The sequence below is a fragment of the Saccopteryx bilineata genome, chromosome 10 (genome assembly GCF_036850765.1).
Source record: "Saccopteryx bilineata isolate mSacBil1 chromosome 10, mSacBil1_pri_phased_curated, whole genome shotgun sequence".
Classification (NCBI taxonomy): domain Eukaryota; kingdom Metazoa; phylum Chordata; class Mammalia; order Chiroptera; family Emballonuridae; genus Saccopteryx; species Saccopteryx bilineata.
Window position 1 is genome coordinate 5,120,127 of NC_089499.1, and position 22,107 is coordinate 5,142,233.

The 22,107-nt window shown below is 44.1% G+C and overlaps 1 protein-coding gene across 7 annotated transcripts in view; it reads right to left on the minus strand.

Moving 5' to 3' along the window:
* The window catches only part of DOCK3 (dedicator of cytokinesis 3), a 257,811-nt gene that overhangs the window by 99,452 nt on the left and 136,252 nt on the right, over positions 1-22,107 (minus strand). For all 7 annotated transcript variants that reach the window (XM_066245908.1, XM_066245906.1, XM_066245904.1 and 4 more), the window contains exons 10-14: positions 21,259-21,340; positions 13,759-13,819; positions 12,595-12,742; positions 5,631-5,719; positions 4,041-4,166 (exon numbers count right to left, since the gene is read on the minus strand). In XM_066245908.1, the coding sequence (XP_066102005.1) occupies positions 4,041-4,166; positions 5,631-5,719; positions 12,595-12,742; positions 13,759-13,819; positions 21,259-21,340 (506 nt within the window). The remainder of the gene's footprint in view (positions 1-4,040; positions 4,167-5,630; positions 5,720-12,594; positions 12,743-13,758; positions 13,820-21,258; positions 21,341-22,107) is intronic.

Sequence of the window (22,107 nt, forward strand, 5' to 3'; positions counted from 1 at the left end):
AATAATGCACATGACCCCCCACCCCAGGATTGTAACATTCCATGAGGCAAATGAGGATGGAAACAAAGCAGGCAAAAAGCAGACAGGACACACAAAAGCAGGAACTTACACCCAACTATCTTCATCTCTGCATCAGAAAGAAAGGGGAGAGAATGAGGGGACAGCACAGAGAGAAACAAGAACAATTAAGACAAACAGGAAAAAAGAATAAAACATCACTTGCAGGTCAGCGATGGAGCATGCACTTTTTCCCAGGGGTCAGAGCAAAGCACAGTGTATCTCGGAGGGGAGGGTCTCCTGGAAGAAGAGCATGCTGCACTGCTGCCTTCTCCCGGCGAGCTCGGGGCGACCCAGAGAGGAGCCGTCCTCCTGCCGGGTCTGACCCAGGAAGGGCAAAGGACCCCGAAAGCAGCGTACTCCTGGGGCCCGGTGCTCCAAGGGAGTCCCGCACAGGCAGCATCGCTGTCCCTTGTGAGCTCGTGAGAAATGTCGGTTGTCGAGTCCTCAACAGACAGAGCGAAACTCTTTCAGTGGGCCCAGAAATATGTGTTTTTCAAGTCATACAGGTGATTCTGATATGTTTTAAATCAAAGGGCAGATTTTGTCCGACAAGACAGAAAACCATTTAATAAAAAACATGGTCCATAATTGCTCACAGTAAATGACAACTTTAAAAATTCAAGGCTTAGAAAACAAGGTAAAATGTAACAATCCCCACAGGGCCATGAGGGAACTCTGTATTGCTCCTGACTGCAATACAGAGACAGACCCTCCAGGACAGCTAAGAATGAGAGAGGTCTGCGGGAGGTGGCGATACACCCTGCTGGCTCAGGCATGGGCTGGACAAGGTGCAGCCTTTTCTCGAGCAAGGGGTTTTAAATCATCCCTTTCCATTTACAGTCGTTTAGCCGACAGCTTTCTTTAAGGTGTTTTGGGGGCTAATTCTGAGAAGTGACTCAATGGGAACAGAGTTAACTTCAACTTGTTCACCTGGAACACCTTGTTCACCTGGAAAGATGTTCCCATCTTTCCTCTTCATCTTCTTAAAAAAAAATCTAAGAAAGGAGCCAAAGTGTGCTACAGAGTTCGGCTTTTGTATTGAACTAAAATGAGTTTGGAGGGAAGGAGAATGTACCACAGAAATGTGACAAACCAACAAAAGGCTGTAAGTGCTCAGTTTCCAAATTTGACTTAAATCCCCACGTCTACTTGTTCTATAACCTAGAAGTCGGGGCCCCGGCGATGGCGCACAGTACACACCTGTTCACAGCAGTCACGTGTTCTCCCACACACCCAAGGGAAGCACTGTGGGGCCATCACAAGGACCTTTCCTGAAATGGTGTGTTGGTGCTGGTGTGCTAGAGCCTGTCTGAACTCCACCTGAACACTCACAGTCTGTAACTCAGAGCTGTAAGATGTCACTATGCTTTGACAAAGACAAACCTGGGCCATCTTTCCAAATGAGTGTCTGCCAAATGCTGGGTAGTTTTAAAATAAGCATCACAGTTTATGAGTAATTCTGATTTTTACATTTACTCTAATTTCTCAGACTTAAGTGTTAAAAATGCTTACAGTTTAGTGACATAATTTATTTTCTTGTTCATTTCCCATATATCCATGTGTCAAGAAGCAGCTGCAACTTCTTGTAACTTGGTCACATCAGCACTGTGAGAGCTGAGAGGCCACCGCAGCCCGGGTATAATATTCCCACAGACAAAGCTGAACCAGCTGCAGGGAGCCAGGTGAGCAGGGCTTGGAAGTCTCACCACAGGACTGTCCCAGTCATGGTTTCCCAAACAGGCTGGCCACAGCATAAACCACTCCTGCATACTTTTCCTGCTCCTGCAGCCAGAGGGGCAGGCCAGCCCTGGCACCTCACTCAAGGATGGCAAACCCACTCTGACATCCTGAGGTGCATTAAGGGGGCTGGTAGTTGTGAATTCACAACCGTGGCCATCTGTGCAAAAAGCCTGTTCTTCAGGGGAAGAAGGGTAGAGGAAGAGAGAGATTGTGCACAAAGGACTGCTTTCTGCCTGTGAACCATCCTTACTTTCAGCTTCAACCCTGTACTCAAAGGCACACAACACAGAAAGCAGCATGCTCTCAGCCCAGCCTGGACCTCCCAGGACTGCCAGTGTCTCGGCCTTGTGGGGCAGACCACATGATGATCCATTAGTCGCTCAGGGGAGGGAATGCCCCTTCCCTCCAGCTTGCCTTCCCACTGCCTGCTACAGCGCCTTTCCATGGGGACGTCTAGCATGCCCAGAAGTCCTTCATGAACCTGTGTGCCAGTGATGTAAAGAGATGAAGCATGTTCCACAAAAAAGATCTCTTTCCATAGATGAGGTTTGGACAATGTCACTTTTGAAATCAAAGTTTGCTTAAAAACATTTTTTTCACTGAAACTTGTCCCTTTCTAGTCTCTGCTCACTTGGTTTTAATTCTATGACTGTGTGAAGACTAATAGGAAGGAAATGTCCAAATCTTACACAAATGAGTCCTTAAAAGAAAGTTTAAATACATTTCTTAGAATCTGTGACGCCACCTCATGAGCCTGGAGATCTAATTTAAAAAGATCACCAGATAAATCTGGGTAACCACCTCCTCTTTCTTCCATGACACACTGCCAGAAAGCTGGGGGGGCTATGCCTGGGCTCTTTCCCTGATAACCAGGGTCACAGAGGGCTGAGGAGAGCTGTCAGGACAGGAGGGGAAAAACATCCTGCAAAGGACATCGATAGCAGCCGGACAGGGGCCTCTCATCAGCATGAAGCTTCCTTAGCATTAAGAATAAACATGGAACCGATTGGGCGGTCCCGGTTCCCATCCCGAAGGCCCTCCTTGCGTGCGTGAGCAGAGATGAAGGCTGTTCCCAGCAGCCCGCTCTGCGTGCACAGCGTCTATGGGGAGGTATCCAAGGCCGCAGAAAGCAAGGCTGGGCCTAGGGGAGGCGGGAAGTAGCTGTGATCCATCACAGAGGACCTCTCTATGCTCAGGCCACGCTCTCAGTCGCCATGCACTGGCAAATGTTTACGAGAGAACTTAGAGCATCGCGAAGAACTCCGAGTAGGTGCTATTTACAGTGGTCACAACCAGTTCAGCCTAGCCTGGCCTGGCCTAGCCTGGCCCTTCTACATAAAAGCAAACAAGCTTTGAACAGATCATTAAAACTCACTGAAAGGGGCAGATTCATAACTCCTGTGATCTGTCCAGATAACCAGCTATTTGTCTGTTCTGATTTCCCTCTCTTTGTTCAAATCTTCTGTGGTTATCAGACCGCCTGCCACCGTCTGAGATACCCCTCTACCTTCTCTCACGCCCTCCAGGTCTCTCGGCTCCGAGGGCCTGTACGGACCCACCTCTCCGCCTTTGCCTGCATCCGCCTGACCAGGAAACGTGAACCGAGGCCTGGCCTGATGGACCCACACCAGAGGGTCAGTACATCCCCGCTCTGTGCCCCAGTTCTCCACCACGCATCGGACGAGGGGGGGAGACGATTCCTGAGAAACCGGCCAGGCTGTAGAATTCTCGGTGCCTAATGGATACCACTTGTCTGACCCATTTCTCTAATATGTTAAAACGCATCTGCTGTTCAAAAATGAAGTAGGATCCAGCAACACTACAGGCACGTATTCTGGTATATTCTTCCCCTTAAAGAGAAAGTTCCTGTGAGCCAATTCCCTTCTAAGGAATGCAGTGTTCGAGAGGAGTGTAAAAGGCATCCCCATGGAGTTCCACGGAGGTGCAACCACCCAGCCTCTGCAGACACAATGAAGCCCGTCACCTGGACTGCCATGCGGCCTGGTGACTGTGCCATGCGGCCTGGTGACTGTGCCTGGGGGCTCATGGGAAAGAACAAACGCCAACCAGGTCAGAGGGGCCACTGGCTGCAGGCTGCTGTCAGCAACCTGACTTGGGGTGCAGCAGCTTTAATGGCGGCGGGGCTCCCCCACTGCAGTCCGCCACCTGCTCCTGAGCCGAGCACTGAACTCCACCCTCCCAGCCCTTCTCTCACCCCAGCCCCAAGAAGTTCGACCTACCTGGCATGATGACATCAGGAAATCCCAGTTTTCTTGTAATTGCCACTCCCCTATTAAATATCATGGGGTTTTCTCTCCTTATCTGTTCCATGTCTCCACGCAGAAGCTGGAGGGAAATGATAAGGCCTGCAGAAACAAAAGCAGTTTCTTCCTCAGACCCACATTTTCACCCTGCATTGTAGTTCTTGAAAAGACAGAAGAGTTACATTTTTTTCCAGAGGGAAATGTGCAAAGTTCAGCATTTTTCTTGAGAAAACACATTGATGCAGAAAATATACATTATTCTGAAGAAACATTCTAGAAAGCTAAAGGAATTCAAGTCAAGACAAACTCAATAACCCAGAGACCTAGTCTATTAAACACAGACTGAGGTCTGGGAGACTGAGTTGTCTTTCTGTTAATCAGCATTCGGTCCAGGACCTGGCTGGCCCTAGTGAATACTGAATGGGAGCGATGAGCTACATGAACTGTACGTACATTTAAGGACCCTGAGAAGTCTATAGGAACAAGGACAGCCTAGAAACAAGTGTGCCCAAAGCAGACCTTGCGTCAGGTGCCCCACCAGCCGAAGTGAATGAGCCAAGAGGTGCTGTGCTTTACACCAGGAGCACAGCCAAGTGTGGGAAGCAGTGTGCGACTTCAACCTGGCAATGGCTGGGACAGCGAGAGTAGAGCAGACACCATGTTCTCCCTGCAGGGGACGACTGCACTACAAGGAAAAGAAGGGGTGTTTCCGGGAAGCGAGGTGAGCCTTGTCTCAGACTCTGCGAGCTTCACACCCTCCGGATGAGCCCAGGGGTTTTCTTCAGAATCTGGGAGGATCTGTAATGTCCCCTCAGGTGAGCTGGAGTCTGGCTCATCACTTGTACCCTCGGAGTTTTGAACAAAGTAAGAATCTCCTGGCAACTGCCCCCTTCCCTGCCCCCGAGGGGCCCCGATGCAGTCACTGGCTAGAAGGCTGTGAGGTCAAGCCTAGATGGAGTTAGGAAGTGCCTCCAAGACTGTGAATGAGACGAGCTGTAAACAGGATGGTACATTCAGGTGGTGGTCTATGGGTCAACAGGAAGCAACTTCATGGCTGTAGAAATTTGGGAGTTGAGCAGAAAATTAACATCTAGAACTGGGGGAAGATGTTATGCTAATTAGGACAAGGAGAAGAGTGATGGCTACCAGGAGATAGTCACAGGCCCGGCTGTGATAGGAACAGGAAGAGTGATAGCAGTATCTGTCTCTTTGCAGGGGCGAGGGCTGGGTGTGTCCACTTTGCTCAAAGAAACACAGACTTCACAATGTGACAGACCCTGCGACACTTCTGTTCACTCTGGGTTTACGCTGGAACTCAAGTTACCTAACAGCACATAGAATCTGTCACAGGAAAGAAAAAAAAGGAAATGTATTTTGGTTGGGATTAATTAGAAAAGGTCTCGGATTATTACAGAAAGAAATGGCGAGTACTTGGAGAGGAGAAGAAATGTCTGCAGGGAACTGAACTTTACATGCGGCAACTGATCAGCACACATCGATTAGGTGCGAGATCGGCAACTGCAGATACAACACACAGTTGTATTTGTAGCCAGAGAAGTACGTCACCGTGGCTGGCGCTGGGGGCGGAGTACTTGGTGCTGGACTTGCGGGTGATGTTCTCGTGGATCTGGGACCACTCGCTCTCATTGTTGCACCTGCAACAGAAGCACAGGCGTGGTGACTCTCAAGGGTCTTAAACATCTGGCCTGGCATTCCAGTGTGTGACACCAAGTTTGAAGGGACACTTCAAGCTCACTTTTCAAAAGAAATAAGTGCATATTTTACTGAATTAGACAAGGCTCATTTTCTGTTGAGACACATGGAAGAGTCACGCTTGGGAAAAGAATAGAAACTCTAAGCTGAATCTCTATAAATATTGTTTAATTGGCAAAATACTCTCTTCCCTGAAGTTGTACTCTGCCAACTGTCAAGTCTTTTCTTCTCTAGCTCTTTACATACACACATGCCAAAAACAAACAAACAAAAACTAGGCTCCAGAGGAAAGTTCCCCATAGAGAAGAAAAACAGCTCCTCTCAACAAACTACTGTTTACAAACTGACATGCCTTGCACTGGCTCTGTTCTGTCCTTCAGCCATCACCATACAGACCCCAGAGAAAACCCCTAGTAAACACAGGGCAATAAGCATGTGTGCCTGTAGCTGTATTTCAGCCAAACAAAACAAAACAAAACAAAACAAAAAAGAGAGTAGTGCGTTTGGTTCACTGTGAAATCCTCTGTGGTCCAGGGGAAGGAGGTCTTAGTAGAAAAGCCAGATGCCTAAATATAGAAGAATGAAGGAACAACACTGTATCTCTATTTATTTACCACATTTTAGAGTCTTCCCTTCTAAAGGGCAACTTCAACGGCTATGACCACACAACCAGTTAGTATAACTTAGGAACAGAGACTAGTAATTCCTCATCTTAATGCAGACACCTCAATGAACTAACTAGAATGAGCCCAGGGGTCATCTCTTGAAAATTCCACGTGACACTGACATTCCCCATAGCCCTGGCTCCACTCATGCCCATTGGATAAGGAGGTATGCACCTACTGACTCCAGAAAATAGGACCCATGGACAAAGGAAAATCCACAAGTTTTTTTTGTGGTAGCTCAGAAGTATATAGTCCAGTACCACCATTTCTAAGAGGAAACCTCAGTAAGTTATACCGTCTGCCATCTAGCAGTGTGAAGCACAACAGCTTTCTAAAAAAAGGGTTGTATTGCCTGACTGGTGGTGGCACAGTGGATAGAGTTGTCAATCTAGGATGCTGAGGTTCCAGGTACAAAACCCCAAGATCTCTGGCTTGAGCTCATCTGCTTGTCAGCTTGAGTACTGGGTTGATGGCTTGAGTGTGGGACCATCGAAATGATCCCATGGTCACTGGCTTGAGCCCAAAGGTTACTGGCTTGCTGGCTTGAGCAAGGGTCACTGGCTCATCTTGAGCCCCCCAGTCAAAGCACATATAAGAAGCAATCAATGAACAACTAAAGTGACACAACTACGAGTTGATGCTTCTCTCCCCCTTTCTGTCTCTGTTTCTCTCATAAATAAATACACACACACACACATACATACATACATACATAAATAGGTTTGTATAGAAGCCACACAGAGTTAAAAAAGATTGGTCACTGGCTTAATTGTGTTACTCCATCAGTGGTTCTTCCTACTCTTCAGTCGTTATAAATATGCCTGCAAAGAATTGTCAAAGATAAGGTTTTCACAGAGCTGTGAAGATAATGTTCTGCTTGCAGAATTCTTCCCAGACAAAGGAAGGGGGAGAATGTTCTTTAATATGATCACTTATGATTTAGCAACTCAGTTGGAAACGAAAAGTGAGAGGTGCTGGCAGCATCACATCCAGCCCATCCTGTCTGACTGTCTGACAGAGGAGTGCCCAGCTGGTAGAGATCCAAAGATGTGTCTTTCTGTCAGTTTTCTGTCACGTTCTAGGTTTATAAGACCAGTAGATACTTTCTTCAACAGAACTGACTATACTTTGTCATAAATAACATAGCCCCTCCCCCCACTCTCATTTCAGAAGAAGAGTCTTGAAAATTAACTCCCTTTCTCCAAAAGACTCTGACTGGTTCCCTGGCAGTAGAGAGGGGCCTGTGCTTTGTTGGTCACATTAACAATGAAAGTGTGGATTATTTCACTCACATGTGCCTTTCCCCCAACACATACAATCCAGAGGCCAGACAAGGGACAGTGTGTCCCTGCCACTGCACACCCCTTAAATATTGGTGGCCTGAACAGCTCTGCCTTCAGCCCATTTCCTTCTTAACCTACAAGCTTCCTGGGCAATCCCACCGACTCCCATAGTTTCAACCACCTCCAGAAGTTGCCAAGCCACAAAACGTCTCCAGCCCAGACTTATCCCTAAGTTCCTGACCTCCACAGCTACAAGAGAGCTTTTGTCATCTCCCCTCAACCTGTCTACTCCCAGAGACTCCTCACTAAGTGGAACCCACTAGTTCACCAAACCAGAACCCTTCCAACTGCCACCATCTTCTGTAGATTTTGCTATCTTAAAATCTGTCACACTGACCTCTCCCCTTCATGGCCTTTGTTCAGTCATTATCACCTGGACCAGTGTAACCATCTCCCAACTGGCCTTTCAAACATTTCCCTTTCTAGAATGCCAAGAGGAGTTCCTCAAATCATTTGAAACTAAGTGATATAGTGTCATCAGCATATTTTAACCAATCACTAGGACATGTTGTAAGGAAAAATTATAAATGTAAATAAGCATTTATTAAATAATCAAATGAGTTGTGATTATAACCAGGCATGATTATGCCATACCCAATCAAATTAATATTTAGAGTATGATTACCGATGTCAACAGTTTATTCTCAATCATAAGATGCACGAAAGACTGTGATCTAAATAGGTCTGGATGCCTCTGTGGCAGTCCACCTTCCCCACAAAGGCGATGCCCAGCACAGGCAAGGAAGTGATACTTCACCACTACACATCCAGGGACTTCACTCAAGGAATAAGATGAGAGGTGTCTGGTTTTCTCCATGGGGTCTCCAAGCATTCCAGAGTACTGGGGCACGATAGAGAGTTCAGAGCACCCTTCTCACTCACTCATGTACCGGAGCACACTTGAACACGGGCCTCTTCCCCACTCCTCCTTCTCTTCCTGATCTCTGTGTTTCTGATGGGCATTCACACCCTTTCTTATCATCTTTCCCCAAAGTGGGCAACCCCAAAAAAGTAGTCAAAGAATTTTAAACGATTAATTGTAAGACATTTAGGTTTGCATTTTTAGAAGAGTATCTACTATAGGCAGGTCATGATTGGGGTACTTTCCCACACTTTATTTCACTTAATTCTCATCATCCATAAAGTAGGTGTTATCATGTTCATTTTACAGATGAGGGACTGAGGCGGAGCTGGAGTCTAAATGCAGGTCTGCCTGGTCCCAAAAGCAGGGAGGATGAGAGAGAAGGGGCTGCAGAGGCCAGTAACCTGAAAAAATCTTGCCCCTGCACCAGTTTAAGGACACCTGTCTCCCTGACATCAATCACCTCGCCCAGTTTGTCTACCTTCACCTAACTCAACAGTCTCGATCGTGGTTAAAATTTAATTTAGTGCAAACACTCCATGCTAAAATTCTTTTTCTCAAGGTGCGACTGGCTTTATTTTGGCCTTTATTTGGTTGAAAGTCCTAACAAGCTAGAAAATAGGCAACATTCTCTAGATTTAGGAACACTACTGAGGCGGATCACTGGTTCATGCAGTCCTCACTTACAGTGCAAAAGAAGAGAGAAGCATCGAGAAGGATCAAGATAAACAGCACACATTTCTATAAAAATTTCTATAAAAACAGCCCAGCTCAATAATCTTTAAGACCATGCTGACACACAAGTCAACCAATCTGATTCTTTCTAATGGGCTCTCATGGGCCATGAGAAATTGTCTTTCTACTTAATAAAAAATTTAAACCATTTTTATTTTATAACTTAAGTGTTTATTTTAATACAGACAAATTAAAAAGACAAAGAGCGTATATATAATTATAGTGTTTTAGCAGGAATACTTATTTTCACTCCTTCCTTTTCCAGGTGGTAAAAGGGCTTCTGTGAGTGACACTTATGCCCCTTCCATCACTGTCCTGGGACTATCTCCTCTAGCCAGTGCATCTAGGAGGAGGACCCAGGCATGAACATCTTAAGTTCTGCCTCTTCCTCCTTTTGGGACCAACCTGTTTGTAGAGAGCACACCATCTCTGCAACACCAGGCTCCCCATTGATGATGATTTTAAAAATAGTTCTAATTCAGAGTTTGTGTTCATCACAAATTATGGGGGATTGAATGGTAGCCCCTAAAAATATATCCATATCCTAAATCCCTAGAATCTGTGAATGTTACCTTTCTTAGAAAAAGGGTCCTTACAAGTGTAATAGTGTAATTAAGAATCTTGAGATGAGGAGATGATGCTGAATTATCTGGGTGAGACTAAATTTAATGACAAATATCCTTAAAGAAATGCAAAGGGAGATTTAAGACAGACAGAAGAGCCTGGCCTGTGGAGGTCACAGGTTTGAAACTCTAGGCTTGCCCAGTCAAGGCACACACAAGCAAGCAATGAATAACTGAAGTAAAACAACCATGAGTTGATACTTCTCCCTTCCTGCCCCCTATAAAATCAATAAATAAAATCTTAAAAAAAAGACAGACAGGAGAGAAGATACAGACATAAGGAGAGAAAGCAATGTGACCAGAGGAGAGTGCAGCGATGAAGGCATGCAAAGGACCATGAAAGGACCATAAAGCTGGAAGATGCAAAGATGTTTTCTAAGAAAGGGTGTGGCACTTCCCATACACACATGATATTAAACAACATCTATAAAGCCAGAGCAGCAACCTTGGCAAGAAATAATAAATCTTCTCTGTCTGAGGCTGATTCTGAACAATGAAAGAAATGAAGAGAATGTCAAGAACTAATGATATATTTTGCCAATTCATTGATTTTTATCCTTGCAAAATCCTGGCCTAACAAAGGCTAAGACACTAACAGTAGCTATTAGTAAAACTTTTCATCTTCCAACTCAATCTAACAACCATGTCCCCTGAAACGTATCGCAAAACGCCGCTCCTCCTGAGGGCTCGATGCGCTGTGCGAGGCGGACCTACAAGATTGCACCTAGAGGACTTCCACTCGGAGCGCAAACTCAGCGGGACCGACATGCAGTGGGGAGGCTGTTTGAAAGACTGGTATTATTTTCAAGTGGAAAAACTATCCTCCATTTCAATTCTATCAGGCCTTTAAAAAAATTTTAAACTATCTTCTCTATAAAAACCATGTTCTTCTGGCTTTTAGAGTTGATATATTAGACTCAGCCCAAAGGAAGAAGCTAAATAAGTAAAAAGCTTCACACGAATCTCACTTCTTGCAAAGTGACACGTTGGGACTGAAAGCTGTTGTTTTAAAAAGCAATTAGCTCAATTAGGCCTGACAGCATGCTTTCAAGAGGGACGCTGTGCAGGCCCCGCCCACAGTGACAATCTGTGCTGAAGCGAGGAACAGCTGAGACAGGCTCGGGGAAGCCGTCCTCGAGTGCTATCTATAAAATGCATGGACAGAATGAAGCAAGATGGTGACGGTAAGTTTGGATTTCTCTTTAGTCTTTTTCAAAATGAGGAGGGTATGTCAAGAAGCAGGTCCCATCAGCCATCAAGAAAGAGATACGGTATATAGAGAAAGTTGGTGACTGATGCATAAAAGGAATAGAAAACCCACCAAAGTTTCCTTTGTAAGTTACTATTCCAAAGGAAGAGCCTCAACCCATCAAATATATAAATCTGAAGAGAGCTAAGGCAAAAAAGGTAATAAAGAGATATGACTCTTATTTTGAAATCACTAAAATACGGTTCTTTATATAAAGGCCCAAAAAGTACAATTGTGGATTAAGTTCACTTCATATCTGAACCAGACAGAATGGATTATCCAGAAAAATATGAAAATATATTAACATGGTGATTGACAGATTAAACATGGAAAAATGTTTGGTTATCACCAAAATAAGATTTTAAAAAATATTCTCACAGAAATACACTTGTTTTAAAAACTTACTAAACTTACGTTTTTGGCATTACTACTCATGCCTTATAGAAGCAAAATCAGACAACATGCCTGGATTCTGTGTTTCTTATGTATTACCTATTTAATTTTTCCATTGATTTGAGAGTGGGAAGGAGAGGAACAGAGAGAGAGAAGCCTCAATTTGCTGTTTCACTTAGTGGCTCCATTTAGCTGCGTACTCATTGGCTTCTCATATGTGTCCTGACTCAGGAGGGGTGTCAAACCCACACCCTCTGGCATGCCAGGACAACACTTTATCCACTGAGCCACCTGGCCAGGGCCTCAGTGTTTCTTTATTAGTTTTTTCCCATATTGCTTAACAGAGTCAGGATGGGATGCATTGTTTCTGTAAGGCAGGTCCCATGGCTGATGAACACTAAAAAAAAATGCAACCTGGCTGGACGGGACCCATAGATCTGAGGGGGCAGAAGGGAAGGGCAAAAGCTCAGCTCCCCAGAAAAACTGGCTTTTCTTCAAAGACAGGGCAGCACGATTCGTGATCATTCTTTGAAGTAATCGGCCTCAGTTATCACCTCAGTTACCATAGCTGTGGGCAAGCATTAGACACACAAGACTCTTTTATATCCAAACCACATGAAAAATCCCATTATCAGCCTTCTGGTAAATATACAATAAGGCTGGTTAGTGCTGCCTAGAAGAGGAAATGTGCACCACCAGACTTTCACTTTAGGAAAAGAGGCTCCCAATTCGGCTGCTTCAGAATTACCTGGAAGTTTGTTAGCAATACAGCTGCCAGAGCCCTACCCCAAACCTTAGATAAAAATCTCTGCATTTTCAAAACGCTCTCTGTCCTACGTATCCTGATGACTCTGTGTTGCACAAAGCTTAAGAACCGCTGCTCTTGAGGACAGGGCTGGGATGTCTTACGTTATAAACCCTTGGTATTTCTGATGTCCATTACTCACGTGTAAACCTTAAGAACGAAGTCCTTTTCTTCCTTTAACTCTGTGAGCGACTGGAGGACATCCAGGATGCTGAGGACGGCACAGCCATACGGCCGTCGGTAGTGCAGGTGAGCGGGGCCCTTCTTGGAGTCGTTCAGGAGCATCCGGCCTGGGGCACAGGAGAGCACGGGTCAGACTGAGAACTCCATGCCTCTCTCTAGCATCCCTGACTGTCATCCAAAACTGCCAGAGCTACAGGCACCGCGGAGATCCTCCAAATCAAAAGACTAATGTAGGACCACACAGCACCTCCAGGGGTGCAAGGGCCTTTATGAGAAGGAAGGCCACACAGGCCTCTGGCCAGGGCTCTGCCCCTGCATCACATTCAATCATCCTTATGACCGACCTCGGCGCGAAAGGTCCATTTACTAATCACGAGACAATAAAACAGAGGTTTCATGAATTTCTTAGGAAAACCAATGCGCTCACAAATTTATATTTAGGCACATTGAGAAAATTTAGTATTTTGGCTGCTAAAGCCGCCCCTGAACCAGCACAGAACAGGAATCTCAAAAAGAGGCTGAAACCTTGCCTTTCCTGCTTACCAGGGCTGTGTCCATTGGCAAAATGCAATGCAATGCAAATGCAAAACTGGAACCTCCATAAACGCTTTATTAAGTAAAGCAAAACAAAAACAAAAGTACTGAAGAGTAGCTGTAGGCAAAGGATTAAAACATCTTCTCTGACAAAATGTGAGACTTGCCAGAACCCAAACCTATGAAGGCAGGAAGACATGGGTTGTCACAGCCCTCCAAATTACGTCAAAAATTTGAAGCAAGGCTAGGCAAACCACCACGAAAGAGTCATTTTTTCATTACAAATGGCGTAGAAGTGAGGTGCCCTCCATCTCCTGCAATAAAGATGGTCACTTTGTGGAAAACTGCACAGACGTATACGTTTGGATACAAGACACAGCAAAGGCCATTCACCACCCGTGAAGCGGGCAACCGTGCCACCTGCTAGAAGATCCCTGTGGCGGAGGGCTGACACAGAGGCAGGGCGTTCTGATAAAGAGAATGCCTAAAAGCGGAACACTCGAAATAAAGAGTTTGGGTCCAAAACAAATAGGTAACAAAAGATTTTAAGTGAAAAAAAAGTATTCATAAATAAAGTGGACAACAGTACCTATTCGTATCACATGGGCAACAATATACAAATCTCTCTTCATATCTTTGCTGCTCAAATCCTAAAAAAAGAGAAAAGTAAGTTAATTAAGGCAATGAATACACAGAAAATAATTAAAATTTCATTTTGAACCTCATAAAGTTTGCTTTTATGGCTTTTAGCGTCTGTTATGAATGGGTGGGGGAGGTTCAAACACAAGGCAGTTTAATGTTTACATGATTCCTGCAGTAAAAGTCATATCTTATAAGTTCTTGAAAGTTTATTTTATTGATAATACTTTTCCAGCTCTTATTGAGAACACTTAACAAATATCTACAAGAGTTTTCCTATTAGATTCTTTACTAAGTTTACATTTATTCCATTGTCCACACTGGATTATTTACACTAGGTAATTTCCCTTGAAAAGATAAAAAAAAATGGTCTTAGTGAAACCTCAATAATTTGATCTCCATTTCTAAATGCAGATATATGTCGTTTGTACTTGAGTCTATTGCTGAAAATAATTTTATCTAAAAAATTTAAGGGCTTCCTTATGTAAACAAGACTGATTGCAAATCAGAAACTTTTAAAACTAGAGTTATGAAAAGAATTCTATGCATTATTTATGTTGAGAACACATTTTGAAATAAACTGTTTATTTAGAAGATGTATTTATCCTTTATCTAACACACTGTAGTTGAAGTAATGGTTTGGACTCTTCGCCAGGTCATCAGCTCACTCCTTTCTCCCAGCCGTCTGGTGAGTTAGTGATGACCGATGTGGTAACCTCTGTCCTTAATGAAGCAGGCCCCCACGATTTCCCTTTCGCTTCTCCGAAAAGGTCCCTTAGTTCCATCTCTTTCCAACCTTTCATCTTTTGACTGGTCCCAGATGCTGGTCTCTCTCCGATAAAGCAGGAAAGGGACAACCAAGTGGCAGCCACGATTCTGAATGAGCTTTGAGGTCCAGAGTCCCCGTGTTTGCTTTACTATTTATAAACCCTGCTGCAGGGTTAGGACTAGAGCAAGCAAGACACCTAAGGTTCCGCATTTAACGCCTTGTTCTCAGAATCCTCTGCTTTGCCTGCCTCCCCCTGGTCCCAGCTCTGCCTTGTCGAGCAGTTCTGAACATACGAAAGGAAAGCAAACATTAAAAAGTAGTTTGTAGCCTGACCAGGTGGTGGCGCAGTGGATAGAGCGTCGGACTGGGATGCAGAGGACCTAGGTTTGAGACCCCGAGGTCGCCAGCTTGAGTGCGGGCTCATCTGGTTTGAGCAAAAAGCCCACCAGGTTGAACCCAAAGTCGCTGGCTCCAGCAAGGGGTTACTCGGTCTGCTGAAGGCCCGCGGTCAAGGCACATATGAGAAAGCAATCAATGAACAACTAAGGTGTGCAATGTGCAACGAAAAACTAATGATTGATGCTTCTCATCTCTCTCCGTTTCTGTCTGTCTGTCCCTGTCTATCCCTCTCTCTGACTCACTCTCTGTAAAAAAAAAAAAAAAAAAAAAATGTAAAAAAAGTAGTTTGTAATGGTGAAATTGAAACTTTTAGATCCTCGATGGTTATAATATTTTGCCAAATTCTTGATGGAATAATAAAATGTGCTTATAGTGGTATAGGTTACAAAATAGTTTAACATAAATTGGTATATCTGGGATCACAAAAACATATTTTTTCATGAAAGTTGTTTATTGATATTAAAATAGGTGTTTCTAGCTCCATTTTATTAATTCCTTTAATTTAGAAATGGAATTTAAAATTATACTCTTAAAATAGTACTATATTGGGTTATGGGTATACAACATAATCGAATGTCAAAATGATCTGGAGATGTTTTCTCTAAATCTATGTAGTCTAGTAGTTGACCAATGTCACCCCATTAAAACTGTCTAAATAAAATTTTTTAAAAAGTACTATATTTTGAGCCCTGGCCGGTTGGCTCAGTGGTAGAGTGTCGACCTGGCGTGCAGAAGTCCCGGGTTTGATTCCTGGCCAGGGCACACAGGAGAAGCGCCCATCTGCTTCTCCACCCCTCCCCCTCTCCTTCCTTTCTGTCTCTTTCTTCCCCTCCCACAGCGAGGCTCCATTGGAGCAAAGATGGTTCGGGTGCTGGGGATGGCTCCTTGGCCTCTCCCCCAGGTGCTAGAGTGGCTCTGGTCGCAGCAGAGCAACGCCCCGGAGGGGCAGAGCATCGCCCCCTGGTGGGCAGAACGTCGCCCCCTGGTGGGCGTGCCGGGTGGATCCCGGTCGGGCGCATGCAGAAGTCTGTCTGTCTCTCCCCGCTTCCAGCTTCAGAAAAATACAAGAAAAAAAAAAAAAAGTACTATATTTTGATACTAAGATGGCTACTAAATAACAAATAGAAATTGAAAAACAAATTACCATTTTTGTGTGCTTTTTGGAACTGAAACATGTCCATTATTGAAGGATATAGAAATGTTTGACACATTTCAAAATGAAATGGTTCTTTCTGCATAGCTCAGATTATGTTAACCTAAACTATCAAATGCCACTATAATTATCAATCCCAGTATATCTAGTGAACTAATCATATGGCTGTACACAAAAGCATGGAACTTCTCCCTTGGCATGGAACTTCTCCCTTGGCTCTGTCTGACTGAATGAAAAGAAGCCTTAAATATAATTTATTTATAGTATTTTCTTTTCTTTTTTTTTTTTTTTTGTATTTTTCCGAAGCTGGAAACAGGGAGGCAGTCAGACAGACTCCCGCATGCGCCCGACCGGGATCCACCTGGCATGCCCACCAGGGGGTGATGCTCTGCCCATCTGGGGTGTCGCTCTGCCGCAATCAGAGCCATTCTAGTGCCTGAGGCAGAGGCCACAGAGCCATCCTCAGCGCCCGGGCCAACTTTGCTCCAATGGAGCCTTGGCTGCGGGAGGGGAAGAAAGAGACAGAGAGGAAGGAGAGGGGGAGGGGTGGAGAAGCAGATGGGCGCTTCTCCTGTGTGCCCTGGCCGGGAATTGAACCTGGGACTTCTGCACGCCAGGCCGACGCTCTACCACTGAGCCAACCAGCCAGGGCCTATTTAGAGTATTTTCTAAGTGGCTGAGTAGGGGCTCTTTCTGACTATGTCGTACATGGTACCCAGAACTTCTGTAGTATTAATTTGAGGTCAATAAATATATTATAACAATCAGTGTATGAAAATATTTTGAATAAAATTTTTATTTGTGAGTCCCACCTAATCTCAATGTCAACTTTTAATGTAAAAGTTATCTTATTAAATGTAAATGCATGGTTAAACACGGTTACCACAGAGTTATTAAACTTACACTCTTCAAAACTGAATACTGCCTGACCAGGCAGTGGCGCAGTGGATAGAGTGTCAGACTGGGATGCAGAGGACCCAGGTCTGAGACCCCGAGGTCACCAGCTGGAGCGCAAGCTAATCGAGTTTGAACAAGGTTCAGCAGCTTGAGCCGAGGTCGCTGGCTCGAGCAAGGGGTCACTTGGTCTGCTGTAGCCCCCCGGTCAAGGCACATGAGAAATCAATCAATGAACAACTAAGGAACCGCAACGAAGAATTGATGTTTGTCATCTCTCTCCCTTCCTGTTTGTCTGTCCTTATCTGTCCCTCTCTCTTTGTCTCTGCCAGAAAGGAAGGAAGGAAGGAAGGGAGGGAGGGAGGGAGGGAGGGAGGGAGGGAAGGAAGGAAGGAAGGAAGGAAGGAAGGAAGGAAGGAAGGAAGGAAGGAAGGAAGAAACTGAGTACCAAGTATGGCTATCCATGGTAAAATACAAGACCTATAAAGATGGGAAGAGGGATGACTCACCCACATTCATCTGATGAGCAAGGTGTGAATTTAGATTTATTCACTGGACCATACCCTCCAATCCCACATAATAATTAGAAGCTGGTTCCCAATTACACTGTGGATACAGAGCGCAGTGACTCAGGGCTCTGCATCTTAGACTCAGTGACTAATATTCCATTTGAAATATGTAAAATCAACTCCATTCACTGTGCCTGGTCTGCCCTTTGTCTGTAGAGATAATGGGATTTACAAATATAAAACAAAGTCAAGTTATTCTTTCTTATGCTGCAGAAAAGGAGGCACTGTTTTGGGGTTTTTGTTGTTGTTTTTTACAGAGACAGAGAGAGTCAGAAAGAGGATAGATAGGGACAGACAGACAAAAACGAAGAGAGATGAGAAGCATTAATCATTAGTTTTTCGTTGCGACACCTTAGTTGTTCATTGATTGCTTTCTTTCTCATATGTGCCTTGTCCGTGGGGCTACAGCAGACCAAGTAACCCCTTGCTCGAGCTAGCGACCTTGGGTCCAAACTGGTAAGCTTTGCTCAAACAAGATGAGCCCGTGCTCAAGCTGGTGACCTCGGGGTCTCGAACCTGGGTCCTCTGCGTCCCAGTCTGACACTCTATCCACTGCACCACCGCCTGGTCAGGCAAGGAGGCACTGTTTTAATATGCAATGTTATTATACTAATAATCAAATTCATTCTTAACCCTTTGAGGAGTGTGTTTTTTGTTCACTCTTTGAGTAAGGACGTACATGAACATTTGTACTACTCAAAAGGTTAATTCCAAGAAATCATTACCTAAAATTCTATTTTGAAATGTAGGAAAGTATAAAAAATGTAGAAAATGTAATGCCAACTAAGGTAGAGAAAACAGTGCAAGTTCATTCTCTGAGTTGGTCACTCAAATATAACAAAAAATAAATAAACACATTTATTTATGTAACATATCATAATTGTGGTCTTAGTATTTGTCAGGCACTGTGTGTGAGGCACTGGATATCTTGTAATGAGTAAATATACAGACATGCTCCTGCATGCTCATACACACAGCCATTGCCTATCTTGAAAGTCAGCTAAGGCACTTGCTGGTTGACTCACTGGATAGAGCATCAGCCTTGTGTACAGACGTCCCAGGTTCAATTCCAGGTCAGTGCACACATGAGAAACAATTATCTGCTTCTCTTCTTTTCCCTCTCCCCCTTCTCTCTCTTCCCCTCTAGTAGCCAGTAGCTCTACTGGTTCAAGCATTGGTCCCAGGCACTGAGGATAGCTTGGTTGTTCCTAGCATTGGCCTCAGGCACTGTGGATAGCTCGGTTGATTCGAGTATTGGCCCCAGATGGGGGTTGCTGGTGGATCCAGGTCAGGGTGCATGTGGGAGCCTGTCTCACTATCTCCCCTCCTCTCACCTAACCAAAAAAAATAAATTAATTAAAAAGAAAAAGGAAAGTCAGCTAAATCCTCACTGCATTAGACATCCACATAAACATGAAACACCTCCATCCTAAATAAAATTCTTCCTGCATAGGAAGCTCTGAAATTTAACAAGGCCAGAAAAAAACAGGCTTTCCAGACAAGAGCTGTGCCATGTATAATGTGACTGTCTATAATATGGCTTTGACATCTGCTGAGTAGCCCTGCAAAACTGTTCAGTTTGTGTGGTCCCCTTTTTCCTGATGCTAACGTAAGCTAACAGGTTGGCATCAAACACAGCTATGGCTGCACTTTCTTGCATTTACTCTGAAACTCTGGATGGAGTACACAGTCAACTGGGAAAACTTTAGCCTATGGGAGGAACTCATTTTTGGTAATGAGAAGACAGGTTCCACCAAAATTGTTTCATATGTAGTAGCTTAAAGTAAAACCACAAAACTCCTGGCAGAGATAATCTTGTTCAAAAATCTTGTGCACTTTGTAAAAATTCCTCAAATCACTTTTTGGATCTTTTTAAAGAAATCCAGGCCTGTACTATAAAGGGAACCATAGAAGTGGCATTTTTAGCAGCCCTGTGCCTCCCTACTCTGGCAGCAAAGAGCACATCATGAGGGTCACGTGCACTTCTCACTTATAAAGCCAGAGCTTCAGCTTAGGTTTCTGGGCCCATATAGATAATTAAAATGCAGTGAAATGAAAGTTTTGATTTACTGTAATTACATTCAAATACCATCATAATTAAGCTCATTTCTTCAAGAAACAAGGACTGCGTTCATTGCATTCAAGGACAGCACATACACACGCACTGTCCCCACAATGCCAGAGAGCAGGGAGTCACAATTTCTTTTGCCGCTTTCACAAAAAAGGATCAGAACACCAGAATCAAGAAAAACCTACTAAAACGACAGAGACATTCTAGACAGATGATGTCCTGTCTCTTTCTAGTTCTGTTTCAGAATAGCGGCCCCAGGGCCCTACCTCACAGGGCAGGCTTCCTCATTTCCAAAGCCCTCCCCGAATCCTCTACCTGAAGTCCATAACTGCACTCTGGACTCTTTCCCTTGTTCTTCTCCCGTTGAAGCAAGAGCGTTGACCTTCTCAAACTAAACCATCTCAGTGCCCTTGACGGTCATCGTGGGTCTGCACTGCCTGCTCTCTCTTCCTGCATTACCTCCTAAGCTTTGTACACTGAGCTCCAAGATGGACAAACATCATTTTAGCTTAGCCAGATTTACAAATCTCTGCGAACAACTGGAGCATTTTCAGTAACAGCTATCCCGGTGAAAGTGGTTTCTAACTCTGCAGTAACATTGTTTAAGGTTTTAAAAGATAAAACTGTAGTAAATGAACAAAAACATCAGGTAAACAAAGCCAATTTTACCCCTCAGAGAAAGTCATATGTCAGACTACAAACCCCATCTGTGTTTAAGAGGTGCCCTGGAAACTGAGACACCTGACTGTCCCCTGTCAATTGTGCACCACACACAGGGCAGGGGCACCGAGCCCCCTGCACGGCCCTGCATCAACAGGTTTCAGTGTATCTCAGCATCTCTGGAGCACATCAGAGTCCACCAGTGTAAGCTGGTTTAAAATTGTGACAGTCTTTTGTTTTCTTCTTCAGCACATCAGTGTGCTCTAATAAAGTGGAGCAGGTAGTTTTTTAACTGGGAAAAAGGAAAACCTTAGTAGATTAGAATCAACTTGAAAACTACACAAAGGAATGTGGCATTGTAAGACTTAGCACTTTCAATAAGCAGATCATCAAGCCGTCCCTGAGCTGACGAGTTCACCAGTCTCAGCGACCAGGAGAAACAGCAATGGTCACTCGGAAAAAAACCCTAAAGTACAGATTACAGGAGGAAGAGACCCTCTGTTTCGTATCTGAAAGAGGATTATTCAGTTTGTCTCTCTTCATATGCACACACTAGAATAAACAGCAACGCTGTAAATCTGATGGATGTCTTTTAAGAAACGAGACTTATACATGAGAGAAATTCCCAGTGGCCTTGAATAAGAATAATAAGAAAGACTTTTCTCAGATTATAAGTGTCTATTATATTAAATAGCTTATAAAATCCACATCAGTAAAAGGCACTTGATTATATGTCTTTAATAAAAATTTCAATTAAAAACTAATTTCAATTTTCTTTAAATATTTCATTAACACCTGACAGAAACATAAATCAAGTCCTATTCTCCCCAGTGTGTGGGGAAACAAGAATAAAAGCTCGTTTCTAGGGTTACAATATCCACACAGAAGGCCCCTGGTTAGTCAACAGCAGAGAAGGGAAAGAGAATTGCACATACTGTAAAAAGGGCACACATTCGTTCTATCTTCTCTGGGTTCCTGGGCCCACCGTTCTTGTTCAGTCTTGCCAGAAACCGCTCACTGAAATGTAGGGGAGAGAGAGACAGAAATGTAAGAGACCACATGCTCCAGAACAAATAAAAAGGGCATTTATAGAGAAAATCTCAACACTTTCAGAATAGCTCACAGTGACAGGCAAGGCCAAAGGACATGTCTAGTGTCAGGGCACTATTGTTCTTGCCAGGCAACATGCAATGAACAAACTGCCAGATAGGTGGTGGTGTTCACTTCCTGCTTGTGGCTCTCACCTCCCTAACGGGGTGTGTTTCCTGAGGGCAACAATGAAGACTTGTCTCATAATAAGTCCACTACCCCCCAAACTCCGGGCATAATGCTAAGCCAATACATTCTCTGATGTGAACACTCAGATCATAACCATATTCATCATACTAGATCCAAAATGATCCTTATTACCCAATTTATATCTTCCATAGAACTCTCAAGAATTATTTTAGGGCTAAGAGAAAAATGTTACAGGAACTAACAAAATTTTGGATAAGAAGTCAAAGGGAAATAATGTATTACAACTAAAGTCACAACCTGAATTTAACACAGCCATTAAAAAATAATAAAAAGGGTGCAGCCTCTGTGGAAAACAGTATGGAGATTCCTCAAAAAATTGAAAATCGAACTGCCTTTTGACCCAGCTATTCTACTTTTAGGAATATACTCTAAGAACACCATAGAACTATTTCAAAAGAAGAAATGCACCCCCATGTTTATGGCAGCATTGTTCACAACAGCGAAGATCTGGAAACAGCCCAAGTGTCCGTCAGAGGACAAGTGGA